Source organism: Girardinichthys multiradiatus, chromosome 1, assembly GCF_021462225.1.
Source record: "Girardinichthys multiradiatus isolate DD_20200921_A chromosome 1, DD_fGirMul_XY1, whole genome shotgun sequence".
NCBI lineage: Eukaryota > Metazoa > Chordata > Actinopteri > Cyprinodontiformes > Goodeidae > Girardinichthys > Girardinichthys multiradiatus.
In genome coordinates this window covers 9039796-9056418 of record NC_061794.1, presented here as the reverse complement: position 1 = coordinate 9056418, position 16623 = coordinate 9039796, and the positions used below count along the sequence as shown (strand labels likewise).

General features: G+C 38.7%; 1 protein-coding gene across 8 annotated transcripts; it reads right to left on the bottom strand.

The window, feature by feature from the left end:
• Positions 1-3259: 3259 nt before the first annotated feature.
• On the bottom strand, positions 3260-13655 carry si:ch211-220i18.4 (SRSF protein kinase 3). Of its 8 annotated transcripts, none has more exons than XM_047348916.1 (12): positions 12721-13645; positions 11850-11953; positions 9549-9657; positions 6756-6843; positions 6572-6659; positions 6280-6386; positions 5906-6068; positions 5480-5550; positions 5077-5184; positions 4191-4260; positions 3939-4031; positions 3260-3837 (listed from the first exon to the last, which is right to left on the bottom strand). In XM_047348916.1, exons 6-12 carry the CDS (start codon positions 6382-6384, stop codon positions 3650-3652), a joined length of 798 nt encoding a protein of 265 aa, XP_047204872.1. In that variant the 5' UTR covers positions 6385-6386; positions 6572-6659; positions 6756-6843; positions 9549-9657; positions 11850-11953; positions 12721-13645; the 3' UTR covers positions 3260-3649. The 8 variants fall into 8 exon arrangements, with proteins under 8 accessions (XP_047204872.1, XP_047204948.1, XP_047205258.1 ...); XM_047348992.1 differs by having other exon boundaries at positions 12867-13645; XM_047349302.1 differs by having other exon boundaries at positions 3972-4031; positions 12721-13642.
• Positions 13656-16623: the final 2968 nt, after the last annotated feature.

Here is a 16623-nt window from a genome sequence, read left to right as displayed (position 1 = left end):
CCATTGAACAGTGCAGTCAGATTCAGTTATTTATTCAAAATTGGATAAAAAGTTTTTCTATCTAAGGAAACCCAGCAGATTGCATCGAGTCAGAGACTTGAAGCAGTCATTCCTCCTGGATGAGCATGTAGAGACAGAGGACAGTCCCTGGCGTTGACTTTGCAGCAATCCCTCATACTGAGCATGCATGTAGTGACAGTGGAGAGGAAAAACTCCCTTTTAACAGGAAGAAACCTCCAGTAGAACCAGGCTCAGTGTGAGCGGCCATCTGCCGCGACCGACTAGGGGTTTGAGAGAACAGAGCAGAGACACAAAAAGAAAACAGAAGCACTGATCCAGGAGTACTTTCTATGGGAAGGAAAAGTAAATGTTAATGGATGTAGCTCCTTTAGTCATTTCATCTAGAAAGAAAGAACAGATCAACTCTCAGCCAGTTTTCAAGGTTTGAGTCTGAAAGAGAGCACATAGAGATAGCCACAGTAAAAGCTCAGGCAATTGCTATACCTAGGAGAGAGAAAGGGTTAAACACTGAAAGACAGGGCCATGTGGGTCATCGGTAGAGGGTGAGCATTAAGTTGTTGCCAGCAGAAGTTTGGATGATGCCCCGCTCCAGGAAGGTGTCACAGGTAGACACAGAGTCATGCCAGTTGTAGCTTCTAGGAAGAGAAAAGAGAGAGAACATAAAGTTAAAAGCTGAAATAACAGCAAATAACACAAAATTGGAGAGTAGTGTGAGAATGTAGCGAAGAGAGTGAAAGAGGTCATTATGTCCTCCAGCAGCCTAAGCCTACAGCAGCATAACTACAGTGATAGCTCAGGATAACCTAAGCCACTCTAACTATAAGCTGTATCAAAAAGGAAAGTTTTAAGCCTAGCCTGAAAAGTAAAGGTCTTTCTAAGAGAATATTGTGATCGACTGTATCAAATGCAGCACTGAGATCTAAAAGAACCAGTACAGACACAAGTCCATTATCTGAGGCCATAAGAATATCATTAGTGACTTTCAGCAGAGCTGTTTCAGTGCTATGATGAGCTCTGAAGCCTGACTGAAACTCTTCAAACAGGTCATTGCTGTGTAAATGCTCACACATTTGATTAGCAACTATTTTCTCAGGAATATTAGATAAGAATGGAATACTGGATATAGGTCTGTAATTTTTCATCTCAATCAAGCGAAGGTTTCTTAAGTAAAGGTTTAATTACAGCTACCTTAAAAGCTTGTGGTACATATCCATTTACTAAGGATAGGTTAATCATATCTAAAATGGGGCTGGTAATCAGAGGGAACACTTCCTTAAATAATTTGGTTGGGATTGGGTCTAACATACAAGTTGAAGGTTTAGATGTAACTAATATTTCTGATAACTCAGGAAGCTCCACAGGATCAAAACAGTCCAAACACAAATCAGGTTCTGCAGTTATTTCCAATGTTGTCTCACTTGCTGAGGATGAATCATCTTCGGGAGTTTGTCGAAGATTTTCTTTTTAATAGAATCAATTTTATTTAAGAAGAATCCCATAAAGTCATGACTGCTGAGAGCTAAGGGAATAGATGGTTCAACAGAGCTATGACTCTGTGTAAGTTTAGCAATTGTACTAAAGAGAAACCTAGGATTATTCTTGTTCTCTTCTATTAATGATGAGAAATAAGCTGTTCTAGCTTGGCGAAGTGTCTTTTTATACAACAGTAGGTTATTTTTCCAGATTAAGTAGGAATCCTCTAGGTGTGTAGAGTGCCATTTTCTCTCCAATTTTCTAACATTGTGCTTTAAAGTATGCAGCTCTGAATTAAACCAGGGAGCTAGCCTCCTATGAATAATTACCTTCTTTTTCTAGGGGGCTGCATTGTCTAATGCACAACACAATGATGAAGTAACACTATGAACAAGAGAATCAATTTGTGAAGGGGAAGAAACAAAATTATTGCCCTCCTCTGCCTTTTTCTGTGATAATGAGGAAATTAAAAGTGGAACAGATTCTTTAAAAGTTGTTACAGCATTTTCTGATAATGATCTACTATAATGAAATTTTCTTTCAGGTGTGGAGTACTCGGTTAAATTAAACTGAAAGGTTATTAAGAAATGGTCAGACAGGACAGGGTTATGAGAAAATATTATGTCTTCACACTCAATGCCATATGTCAGCACAAGGTCCAGAGAATGAAGACAAAGGTGGGTAGGTTTGTTAATGTTTTGAGCAAAGCCAATTGAGTCTAAGATAGCGTTAAACGCTATATTTACGCTATCACTTTCAGCGTCAACATGAATGTTAAAATCCCCCACTATAATAACTTTATCTGTATTTCACACTAAATCAGATAAAAGGTCTGAAAACTGATCTATAAATTGAGAGTAAGGGCCCGGTGGACGGTACAAAACAACAAACAGAAGTGGTATTAGTGTTTTGCAATTTGTATGAGGAAAACTAAGGATTAAATATTCAAGAGTTGTAGCTATTAATTGGTCTGGGACTAATCAATAAATTGGACTGAAAGATGGTTGCTACTCCTCCTCCTCGTCCAGTATTTAGAGGAATGTGAAAATTTAAATAATTAGTAGGAGTTGACTCATTTATAGTAACATAATCCTCTTGCTGCAGCCAGGTTTCTGTGAGGCAAAGTAAATCAATCTGATTGTCACAAATCAGGTCACTAACTAGCAAAGTCTTTGAAGAGAGAGATCTTATGTTCAGTAAGCCACATTTAATTGTTTTATTTTTCTTTTTAGTCTGAGCTGTGTTTATTTTTATGAGATTTTCAGGATTTCCTCCTTTTAGATTATTTTTTAATCTATTCAATTTTGGCCGTGGGCGAGACACGGTCTTAATATGGTAATGAACCACATTAATTCTCCAGTTTGATATATAAAATATTCGATAACCTAAGCAATGACTATTCGGACTACATTTACTTTTTGGCATCTTATTTGGGTTTAGGCCACTGAATAACTCCACTGAATAAATGTAATAATCATTCATCCCCCATTATTCCTTAATAACCACTGCTGATGATCGCTTTTTCCGACGTTGCTGCATGTGTTGCAGTGTTACACTTACTGCTTGTTCTCCAAGATGGGCTATTGGTAGGTTTTGTGATATCATTGCAAACACATTTCTGTGTTTTAGACACAATTAGGATAAGGAACAGTTGCAACAATTATGAGTACAGACCTTTTGTGACATGTAGCAAAGAGCCAACACAGACCAGAGTGCTTTCATTGGATAATTCCAGACTACACAATTAAAATTCACTCAACATGCATTTACCATTTCTTCGACAGAGCTTTAATATTTTGCTGTAAAAATGTTATTTAAATGAAAATCCTTTATTGAATACATTCAATGACAAAAATAAATTGACAAATAAAGTACTGAATAACTTTTGATGGTCAGGACAGTTCAAGTCAGGTCCAACACTGTAAAGAAATACAAATCTAAGGATTTACACCAAAGGTCTAACAACAAAATTCAGGGAGAATAAAGAAAAATAGGAAAATGCCTAAAGTGCTTATGAAGCTCAAATTTAGAAGTTTCTCTTTTTGATGCTAACCGAGTGCAACAGGAATTCCCCAAATATAAAAATTCAAAGATACCCTGAAAATGTTGAGGTCTTGCCGCTGAACTTTACACTGCCTTCAGGGTCTTTAGAAGGTTAACCGGAGGTCAACCATCGGTGTCGAAGGCACTGTGCAGCAGTTGCCCTTCTCTCAGAGTGATAATCCAACATACAGAGAAGGAAGTCTGAGAATTCAGAGGCCTGCTCTAGCAGGAAGCTATATTTCTCTACCAGAACATCGTAAAGTCTCCAGGGCCTCAGTGGACCTACACGACGGAGATCACCTGCACAGCAAATACAGTTTTAAACAACACACAAAGGGTTTTAACTGTAAAATAGAAATAACGCAAACTTCAGCTTGAAGAAGAAGATGGTGCAGATGTACCTTTGCGGTTGAAGTAGTCAGCTGAATATTTACCTGACAAGACAACATCTGGTGGAATTTTGCCGAGGAGCTCAATGATCTGGGCGATATGGTCTGAGATAGATGGAGGCATCACAAACATTATACACACATGCACCATTTCAAGACAAATTAGCATCTACAGCTACAATGAAGGCATGCAGTAATCCCAGTTAATCCCGTGCCAGTGCGTGTCTCTTCCCTGTTAGTGTCAGCTCAGTGAATTAAACCCACCTTCCTCCAGGGAAATGAACTCGCCGGCTTTGGGGTGGAACAAAGAGTCTCCGGTGACCAACTCAAAGGCCTGGGAGAATTCAGGAGAACATTCAGGGTGACATATGTGGCCAATTAAAGAAGGAAGCCATTCCAACTTGAGATTCTGCTTCTTGTTTTTTATTCACACTAAATAGTTTCATATAACATTGCTTTACTATGAACTTTAGCAAATGGTTGGCCTCAGCATTGCTGTTTTGTTCAGACTGAAAGACTGAAGAAGAGCATGATGTATTATCTTTACAGCTGAGAGTTTTTACTGGTAATTCCACGAGTTTTCAGAATGCATTTCACAATGAATCACTACGCCCAACAGGATGATTGGTGGATAGTTGATCTGACAAAGTGTTATGTTTAGTTATGCTAATTGCCAAAACATGTTTGACAGTTATATATATAGAAATATGTTTTATCTTACAGTTCAAAACATTTTTGATGTTATACTATTTATTTAGGGGGTTCAAAGTATTCCTTCTTTTTCTTGCCAACCCATTAAGCCGATAGCGCGGCTTATTTGCTGTTGACTTGTTTTGTTTATAATCTTAAAACCACATGACTTGTTTCATTTAAAAAAATGTCGATGTTTATATTTGAATTTAAACAAGGGATGTCAGGGATTTACTTTGGATGAGAGCTGGATCCTGATCAAGGCGATTTTAAAATATCAAGTAAAAATTATAATTTGAGGAGTCCATGACTTTTGACAACATACATTTACTAACTCAGACAAATGTTGACTTTTTTACCTGCTGCTGTGATTAATTAACTTCAAAGAATCAATTCTAACCCCTGTTCTGAACTCTGACTGAAACAGTCACTGCCAAACTGTGTTCAGTTATCATCCCACCATGCAGGCCACACTCCAGATGTCAGCTGGCGGACCGTACTCAGATCCAAGCAGGACCTCTAGAGAGCGATACTGACGGGTCTGGATCTCCTCACAGAAATGCTTGTACTGGTGGAGGGCAGAAAAGTCAAAAAAGGCAGACAGAGAGTTAGACAGAAAACAAAGCCTACATCATTATGACCTGGTCAAACATGACCTTTGTATAGTTTCTGACAATAGTTTTATGTTTCTGCATCTTTTTAAAAATGACTTTTAAACTCAGTCAGTCAGTCAGTCATGACTGATGATGACTGACTGGCTGACTTTTAAACTATTTTGTGGCCATTAAGGTGCAGCAGAGAGCAGTTTGAAACATGGAACAAACCTGAAGTGAGCATGTATATGGGAAAACAGAAATACTGACCACCCAACAGGAGCTTCCCAAATCAGCAATCTTCACTGAAATGTCTTCTAATTGGTAGGGGTTCGCTTGCTCTGTCAGGCAAACAAAATACCATTAAATGAAATTAAGTTCAATTAAACTGATTTAAATAACTAAACTGAAAGATTTAAAGCACTGTAAAACTAATTATTAAGAATACATCAGGTTTTTGTCCCTTAATGGTGAATTACTTTTTGTTATTTTTTGGCTTTGTTTTAACACTATCATTATCATCTATATGTAGATGACCAACTTTCTATACTTGAAGCCTGATATTGGTTCAGAAGCAGGATCCACATATTGCATATATTGCAGTAACTTGCTCATAAAACAGAACTACACTTTGTACAGCAGATATTTCTCTCTGACACTTTCTGCAGCATGTGTAAAAATAAGAAAACCATCTACCTGTGGTGTCAGTCTTCTTTCCAGCTGGTAAAGAGAGGGAGCTGCTGCCCCCTGCTGGTGCAATATTGTTCTGCTCCTGCAGGTAAAACAGAATGTTTTCTGGCTTGATGTCTGCGTGGATGATTTTACATTGAGAGTGAAGGTAGTCTAATCCCTGGAGAACCTACGGAGAAATGAAGAACTCAGATGATGCTTAAAATAAAATAAGACAGACAGATCAAACAAAAACAGTTCTAGAAATTTTATTATCAACTCTTTGCTTTGTCTTAAAAATGGTTAGTCAAGAAAAATGCTGTTTGAATTTTTTTTTTTTGCCAATAATTTTATATAAATTTAGTCAGGTTCACATGTTATCGTGGTCTTGTATTACTTACCTGAGTGAGTATTTGCTTAACCCAAGGCTGCAACAGGCCTGGTTTCCCAAAACAGAGCTGCCAGCTTCTAAGGTTGGGCCCTAGCAGCTCCAGCACCAGACACATGTCTCATTAACACAGGTTAAAGACGGTTTTATAATCTACATGCTTACACTACAATGCGTCTGTCAGCAAGACCACATACTGAACACAGAGTGCACGTTTTGTAGACTATGCGATTTGAAAGTTGTAATGTACCTAATGAATTTTGGAGGTTGCAGCATTCATTATATATAATTGCGATGAAGGATACGGACACCGTTAACCCCAGCCAGCTAGAATTTATCGAGCAGCTTAACGATCCTTTGGCTGGAGGGGTGACGGCTAACAGGACCACTGGACTGATGTACAAGAGACAAGAGAAAGAAACACTGAAGAATGAGACAGGGAAGTTGTATTTTCATGTTGCCATGTACAAGCAGACACAAGGAACTAACATATCGCAGGAGTGCCTGTTCATCCTGTCCTGCCTGGGTGAACCCTGCGCCGCTCTTGAGCACTTTAACAGCTACTCTCCGACCTGACCTGCCAACACAGATACCAGAGGAGTGTATTATTTTTATTTAATACGGCCATAAATGGGCAAAATATCACTTCCTCCTCTGAACATCATTGCAGTGTCTTGCAAAGAGTGAATGACGTTCTTTACATTGTCATGTCACAAACACAAACTTCAGTGTGTTTCATTTGGATTTTATGTGATAGACCAAAACAGAACTGCGTACACAAGGGCCCTGATCTTCAACGATTCCAAATAGAAGGCGATAAAATGCTTGTACAAAAAAATAAATAAATAAATAACAAAAAAATAACTGCATGTGCAATAAGTGGGCGTGCAATAGATAACAGGTGCAAATGAGGTACAGACCGCCCTATTTAAATGTGTGCTAATGGTTGGCTGCTGCTGGTCCAAGAAGCAACAGGAGAAGTGAACCAAAGCTGCGTTGCTTTAAACACGCAGGGGTTGCAGTATCCTTATAAATGATCCAGTTGAAGATTTGACCTTCTGTTCTGCTCCAGCTTTTCTGGACTGTTACAGTTTGTTAACTTTTCTCATCATTTTTCACAGCAGCAGGTTTGTCGTCACAGCCTCTGCCCTGACGAGATTATTTCTCCTATCTGTTCATTTGCGCAGGGTGCTTCTGAGTGCGTAATTGCGCACGCAGAAGGCTGAGTTTTAAGTTGTTCTGCAAGCAGATGCTTTATGTCCGGACAGACTCAGTGAGGCAAAGACTATATTCTGCTTCGCCTTTAATCCAAATATTGGACTACAGGCTTACAGCGCAGGAGGACAGAGCTGTGTCCAAAGTTGCGCGCACCCTCCGCCATTGGTGCGCACATGGAGCAGCTGCTCCGTGCTGCATCTGCATCATAGGGGTGCTCATAGCTTGTTAACTGTGTTGCTCGACCTAACTCTGAACGGTTGCAGCTTAGAAATTGGCCAATCAATATTAACAATAAAAAAGACAAATATGTATGTCGATTAATTTATTAGAGGTTTGTCTCCCTTGATCTTTTAATTATTTTCGGAGAGTATTCTATTTTTTTGAGAGTATGTGGTTGAAGAGTTTAGAGTTAATCTAAACATGAAGTCATTTTTTACTGTATAAACCCTCCACTAGCATATGCATATGTTCACATTCAAAGAATGTAATCAAACTGATCCAACTCCGATTGCTCTGCATTGACACAATGTTACTGTCAATAATACACTTTGTTTCGTGACAAGGTTAAAGCATACACTGTCTTTCTAACCACATGGAATAGCCCCCTGAATTTCACCTGCTAAGAAGTGATTTTATCATCCAGTTTGCAAATGAAGGATCTAGTCTGCTTTATAATGACTTTATTTCTTTCCTATTAATTATATTATCAACATCACAGCACAGTAGGTCCTTTACATGATGTGCATTTACAGTTAACAGGCTGTGTGCACTTCTCACGGATGTTCAGTTATGTGCGCACCTCTGAATGATCAGTTATGCGCACTTTGCCATGATCAGGTTTGTACTTCAGCAGCAAATGATCTCACCAAAAGCGATGGTGCACTAGAATGATCCAGACACCAGAAAAAAAAAGTTTTGCAAGGAGTTTTATCATAGAAGATATGTCATGGCTTCTGTTTGTGATTGGCAAATCACACCTTAGATAATCATACATAGAATCCTCTATCGTCATGTATTTTTATTTTTGCCAACCAATATCTGTCAACACATGTACAGACGATTCTCTCTCTCTCCATCATCTCTCATTCTATCTATGCCTCCTTCTGGCCACAGTGACAACAGACATTTTTGCGTCCCAGATAGCACCTGCATTTCAAATGGACCTGCTCCTTTTTAAGAAAAGTACCTCCACAGCTTAACAGTGTTCTTTAATTTTTTTTACCAGGGGCATAGAGTGTTCAAAGTGATGTGCAGAGTTAGTTTTCTCCAAACACACAGTGTTTTCCTTGTATGCCAAAACGTTCAGTTTTGCTCTCATCAAACTATAGCACCTTTATGCATTTCCCCTACATGGCTTGTTACAAACTACAAATGGTACTGTTTTACGGCTTTCTTTCAGCAAAGGATTTTTTCTTGTCTCTCTTTAACAAAGGCCAGATCTGTGGAGTGCATGACTAACAGTTTTTCTCTGAACAGATTCGTCCACCTGAGCTGTGGATCTCTGCAGCTCCTCCAGAGTTAATATGGTCTCTTGGTTGCATCTCAGACTATTACTTTCCCTGCCCTGCCTGCTAGTTTAAGTGGACTGCCATGACTTGGTAGGTGTGCAGTTGTGTCATACTTTCCACGTTCAGGTGATAGATTGAACAGTGCTTTGTCAGGATATTGTTTTGTTACTTAAGTCTGACTCCAACTTCTCCACAACTTTCTCCCTGACCTGTGTGCTGTGTTCCTTGGTTTTTCATGATGCAGTTTGTTCTCTAACAAACCTCTGAGCCCTTTTTTACCAATTAGGTGAGCTCTGAAGCTAATTGGTTGCACTAGATTTTATTCAGGGGCATCAAAGTAAATAAAGTAAAGAGTAAAATGCATGCCACATTTTTTTAATTTTTAGATGTAAAAATATTTTTTGAAAAGCATGTGCAATTTATCTTCTGCTGCATTGACATCTGTGGTTATAAAATAGCTTATTGTAGAAAAGTTCAAGAAGGGATGAAAACTTTTGTTTTAATCTTTCCTCGCACTATTACCATTTTCACACAAAAAAAACCCTGGTTACCCTACCTGAGGTCCATGCAGAGCCATACTGTGGAGAAAAAACCCCAGCCGAGCTTAGACATCACGTGGTATCTTTGGTTGAAAGTGTCACCAATCCGGACAGGGTGGTACCCACCTGAGGAGTTATACAACAGTAATATAATCCAGGATTAATTACAGGAACATGCAGCAATAACCAGTAATAGTTTGTTTAAACTGTCTCCCAAAATGTTCTGAATATTAAAAAAAGAAGCGCAAAGCTTCTTACACATGATTTTGGAACATTAGCTATTTCTGACACAACAACTTTCTCAGAGCCCTAACATGTCTGTTGATGAGTCATATGCTCAGACCTGCCTGCAGGACACCCAAGGAAGATGATGAATAATCCTGTTTCTGTCCTCCTTTAACCCGCATGACACATGGCATGTTTTTTTTTACTATATTTTAAATATTATTAAAAATTAAGAAATGGGTCTTTGTTTCTAATATACCAGCACATGATACCAGCTGGTGTGTAATTTATGACTGTGTCAAGCATTTGTAGTATCTAGATGACAACAGAGGACAGCTGAGGTGCTGAAACCTGCACAGCTGCAACACAGAGGAGCGGGAAGCAAGGTCAGGTGAATAAAGATTCAGATTACTGCAGATTAAAACATGAAAGTGAGGCATCTGGGAGAAGCCACTCTTGTTTTCACAGATTTCAACCAAGGAAGATAAGTCATCTCAGCCTTTGGTTTAAAGTAAGAACTATTTACAGTGGAACTGGAACCTTAAAAATGTTGCAACCCAACAGATTTACAAAACTACATGGTTCAGGCCACACTGCTTGTGTCTCTGTCAAGAAAAACTTCAGCCAAAGGGATATGTGATAATTTATTGCGTTGCCTCTGAATATATAGTGTCCTATAGCAACATCATGTTTGACTCACATTTTTACATTGTGTAAAACCACAATTGGTTGGTGATCTGGAGATCAGAGTTCAATACCCTATGCACCACAGGTGTCAGACTCCAGTCCTCAGAAACTGGCGTCCAGCAACTTTCAGATGAGTCTTACTGTCAACACACCTCATACACCCTAATCATATAATTAGGTCATCAGCAGATCTCTTTAGAACCTGAGTGCATGAGGAAGCGATTCAATCCTTTAATTCGGGTGTTTTGGACTTGGGACGCATAAAAAATAAATCTTCATCCATGCAGATGGAGGGTCTGCATAATGTAGGATATAAAGTAATGTTATCATCAGTAGCACGTGCATAAATACCATTACAGTACTATAAATATGGTTTACATATGGCTTCTTAGAACTAGCACACTTATGCTACAGAATATTTTGACAGGTCCATATAATCCATGGCAGCGTGGCTTTGCAGGAGATGAAACTATATATGTTATTGCATCAAATGTGTAGGAAGGTGATAGTGGGGCATTATTTACTAAACACCTCAGATCTTCCTACTGTATTGAATACTAAAGCTGATACACAATAGTGTGATGTGGTGTAACAGAAGACAGAATTAACCCGCATTGGTCTCTTGATATTCTTATGTGTATTTGGATTTTATTTTTGCTGCCAATTTTTGACACTCCTCGGCTATTACCACCATGTGTATACACAAATGTGGTATGAAAAAATGATCAACTTTTTGTTTCTTTCCTTCCTGAATAACGGTGAGGAAGGAAGTTAATAATGGAATCACATTAATGAAAATAACTTTGAAAAAGTAGGTTACTGTATAATACTTTGAATGAGCTTTTTTTGGAGGAACAGGTGGAACCCAAAATGAAGGGACCCCAGAGGGTTAAAGACGGGCAGCAACCTACCACAGTCTTATGTAAAAATTACCATTGACTTCTATTATAAAAGTGTTTTAAAATGGCAGAAGTCTGTTTTAGACTGGCCCCAGCCCTACAAGCTGATGGATCAGACTAAGAGTTAACACAGGTCGCACCTTTTCACAAGGACCCTATTTCGAAAAAACTTAAACCTTCACATAAGCCAGCCCCTTATAAACATAATACAGTTAAGACTAAAATTATTAATACCCTGGCAGATTTAGCAACATGGTTCCTCCTACTGGAGTGGCCCAGCCAGAGTGTTGACTTAAATCTGAGAGAGAATATATAGAGGAAGCTAAAGGTCAGGGTAATGGCCAGGAGGCCTTTCAACCTCATCCCATTAAAATATCCAAGGAAACATGCAAAAAGAATGTGTAAAATGTGTATCAAAATGATACACATTTTACATTATTTTATATCTTTTAAATTATACCTGTCCCATTTGAGACCGAAACAAACATCTGCATGGGATTCACATACCATAGCAGTATTCTCTGGGGTCTTCACAGTCCAGACTTTCCTTCGGACAGAGCTGCTCGTGGCCTCCAAGGGTTCCTAAAGGATCAGATGAGCCATCTCTACTCCTACAACCACAAAACAACACGTGAAATACAAACTGGACATTTTTGGCCTCCTGCTTCACCTCTAAACTTCACAAGTGTCCCTGTTTTGTTTGAGTTCCTTGGGTCAGGTGAGCTATACTGTTTCTAGAGTTTCACACAGTGACCCTAAACTGGGGAACAATGCCCCATTGCTAAGCTCAGAGTGAACAAATGGTATTGGCAGTTGGACTATTTCTGAGTGCTGTAATTCATTATGTCGTCTGTTCATGCAACCTGAGAACTCAAGGTCTCAGCTGCTACAGATATCTTGCATGAATCATGTCATGTCTGGAAATAATTAGCACAACTTGGTTTTCTTTGTTTCATGCACCAGATTGTAACTTATCCTTTTTCTTTTCATTTCCTGCAAAATTACATGTTGGCTAAAACTCTAAATAAGCAGATTCACTTAGGCCCAGTATACTTCTCTTCTATCCTTTGCTGAAATTTATTCCTTCAAGCTGCATTTGTATGTGAGGAAAATATTAGTGTTTTATTTTTTTTGTGCTGCCCTTATGTAAGAATGCAAGACTGCTTAAACAAAACCGCTTATCTTTGCAGGAGTCAAGTAGTTTGAAAAGAGGAACATATTTCAACATGGAAACTCTGGTCACTTTGCCAGAGCATCTTCAGTTTAAGAAATACTTATTTGAATCCCCATCGGTATTGAAAGTGTTTATTCTGCAAGGATCTGCAATGTTCAGTAAAACCCAAAGATAGCATGCATCTGAGCAGCAAAATATACTCACATGTGATGCTGCATCATGAGGAGGCTCAGGAGCTCAGTGTCTAACCCCTAAAGTGGTTGGATATTTACAGCCTGCAACGATCGAAGCCTGGCTTCAAACTGAGACAACAGACAAAAACAGTAGCAAGAAATGAATGACGCTTTCACCTTTGATGCTGCAGCAGCTGAAACAGCAGAGAAACAGAGGGGTTGAAGGTGGGGGTGGTTGGATTGATCCCTCCTGAGGCTAGGAGCACCAGCAGGAGTCAGCAGAATCTAAACATGGAAATCTCCAACAGACACCAAACTCATCGCCTGTCAAGCCTTCACCTGGCTGCTGCCAGATTTCACTCCCTCTGTCTCTGGTTGACTTTAAATGTTTGCGTCTCTCCCAGTCCTCCACTGTGGGAAGGTCACAGCTGTGGGCAGAGGAATGAGAAAAGAGGACTGTCACATAAGGCCAACAGGCTTCAAGAGACAGTGTGGGACAGCTGGTGATTTTTCTTTTGGAACTTAGGTCTCAAGGGAAGGTCAAACTTTGGTCTAAACATGGCAGCAAAATGGAATCCCTGACTTTCGGCTTCACAAGTTAGCGTTCCGATTTAAATTGGCATTGTAGTTGAATTTTCTGATTTGTAACCTGGATAAAACCTGATTCCTGAGTAAAAATTAACTGCAGCATTACTGTGTTTGTAAAGCTAACAGTTTTTCCCAATTCCAATCAAATTTTCTGTTTAATTTTATTGTGCTCTTAATCCAGCTTTCAGATTAATGCTGGGCTTGTGGGATAATAAAGAAACTAAAATATTTGAAAACACTTAACAGAAAAAACAACATTCTGAAAAGTGAGTTTTTGCTGCTGACTGCAGTTATGTTATGCAGTATGCCATTTTTTTCACTTGTAAACATGAAAGAGTAAGAAAGAGCAAAATGTAAATGTACAATGCAAAGAGGGAAATAAACAGGAACTACTGAATTGGCTAAACCATAAAATAGGGACAATCTTTGTGGCTTAGACAATGGCCATATGCAATCAGAGGTTGCAAGTGAAATGCATGAAGATTTAAAACACTGTTAGATTGCATAACTTAAAAGGATCCTTCAACAAATGTTTTATTATTACATAGAGCTACACCTTGTGATATAGCGCTTGATTTGCAAAGACAAATAAAAATATTTTTCATGGGGAAGCAAATTGAGTCAGATCAAGGAAGGCTTGAAAATGAGACTTTCCCTCTGGGCTGTAATGTAAAAAAAAAACCTTTCTTAGATCCTCCCTCGGCTGTTCCACTGGCACTGACCATCCATTACTGTGTAGGTGTTTATTCTTGTTTCCTTTTGTGTCCATAAATCTAATGATGGGCCAAGCTTAAGCTCAAATGCCTGTGGTGGCTAGTACCATTTTCTATTTCCAAAGAGTTGTAATAAGACTTCTCCTGCAGGGGCAGAACATGAATCTATGTATCTATATGCGTGCAAGGAAGACAAACCACCTCCTGCATGGATTTAGATCACCAGGTTAAGGAGACGCATGTAGTGATAAAGAAGCCTCTGTGTTTTTTTTAAGCCACTCCTGCAGCCATTTAATTATTTAATATGTGTGAGCACGCTTGTGTATACAGGTTTTCTGCACGAGAATATTCAATAGCACGCGTGAGGAGCCAAAGACCTGCCCCCTAGTGCCTGAAACGGATATGGAGGAGATATGAGCCCCAGACATCCAAAGGCCCCCCAGCGCACAGGAACTCCAGGATGTTATATCTATAAATATTTTAAGGATTCCTTTTTTTAAAATAAAGCTAACTTGGACTGAGTGGTGTATTTTCGTTAAATGTGATGAGTAGAATTAGAATTTAAGGTAAATCGTTGGCTAATCAGTCTCATATTGGTGAACAACTTGTCAAAAGCATTTGTGTTATATAAATTTTTTACAGAACTTGCATTATCCGTTTTATTATTTTGGGACACATAACTTTATTTTGTCATGTATGTCTTTGATTGCTCAAAATAAATTGTGGATTTAATAATTCATTGCACACTTTTTGTGCATATTTTCTCCTTTGTTGGTGAGGCCTGGAGCAAATACAGGAACTTGTGTCTGGTCATTAATTCTCTTTTAGCCCTCATCTCCAGGCCTCCTGTGTTGGACCTTTATTCGGATCCAGCAACTTTTCGATTTCTGGTAATGCAGACTGTTTTTAAAATCATTTTTATTTGTAAAACAATATAAAGGTTTGATGTTATGATTTTCCACAGTGCTGACCAAGATGTCCAGATGCAGTCACATTGTTTAACAAACCTTGTCCTGATTAATCCTATTTATATCTGAAATAAGCAGATTTACATCCCTACAAAAAGGTAGGCAGGTTCAGCATCTGCCATGCTAGTTGTTCTGGGTTTTGTTTAATGTTTTAGCCTTGGACCAGACAGTTTACAAATAAAAGTCACATCATATGTCTCCATCTTCTGTTTGCATTGCCAACATTCAGATATGTTACTGTGCTTTTGTTTTGCATTTTTACCAGTGTCTCTGTCTACCAGGTTACTACATGTCCATTTCCTGACAACTTCAACTACTGATTTTAGCCAATTTCATATGTATATTCTACAGAATATTCATCCCTACTATAACTTTCCAGATCCAACATGTTCCACAACAAAGGTTGCGAAAACTAGAAGAATATTGGAGCCTTCCTATTATCTGCTCATAGTTTTACTCCCTCTCACAATCTTGCAAAGCTTCCTCTTATAAAAATAGGTTGTTTTGCATCTTAACTTAGTAACGGCTATCACACCGAAGAGTGTTGTCAGTGTGACATTATTTTGCTATGAGGATTTAATGGAGCTCAGGTTTCGGGTGTACGAGGAGCTTGTTTCCGATCAGCCCACTGAACACGCTAAAGCATGCACCACATCATGAAGAGAAGGCGATGTTTCATACAGAGCATACTGCATGTTTTTTACAATAAGTACCGTGTGACAACGTTACGATAACTGGATCTAGAGAAGTAGGGTGGAATCGGGCAATGGGCAGTGGATTCTGATGGGTCAGACCTCAGGCCCTCCTTCATAGAGATAAAACTACATCTGCCTCGGGTTAATCTTGCTATCAGCTGCATTTGTGTTATATACATTTTTTACAGAACTTGCATTATCCGTTTTATTATTTTGGGACACATAACTTTATTTTGTCATGTAAGTCTTTGATTGCTCAAAATAAATTGTGGATTTAATAATTCATTGCACACTTTTTGTGCATATTTTCTCCTTTGTTGGTGAGGCCTGGAGCAAATACAGGAACTTGTGTCTGGCCATTAATTCTCTTTTAGCCCTCATCTCCAGGCCTCCTGTGTTGGACCTTTATTCGGATCCAGCAACTTTTCGATTTCTGGTAATGCAGACTGTTTTTAAAATCATTTTTATTTGTAAAACAATATAAAGGTTTGATGTTATGATTTTCCACAGTGCTGACCAAGATGTCCAGATGCAGTCACATTGTTTAACAAACCTTATCCTGATTAATCCTATTTATATCTGAAATAAGCAGATTTACATCCCTACAAAAAGGTAGTCAGGTTCAGCATCTGCCATGCTAGTTGTTCTGGGTTTTATTTAATGTTTTAGCCTTGGACCAGACAGTTTACAAATAAAAGTCACATCATATGTCTCCATCTTCTGTTTGCATTGCCAACATTCAGATATGTTACTGTGCTTTTGTTTTGCATTTTTACCAGTGTCTCTGTCTACCAGGTTACTACATGTCCATTTCCTGACAACTTCAACTATTATCCAGTTCTCTGATCAAGAAAAATATGAAAGCAAATAAACTTTTTTTTTTTAATGAGGTCTTGGATTTTTCATGTTGACAGTTTTGAGTTCTTTAAAAAAACTTTGCTAGCTGTGAAAAATCCTTCACTAATATCCT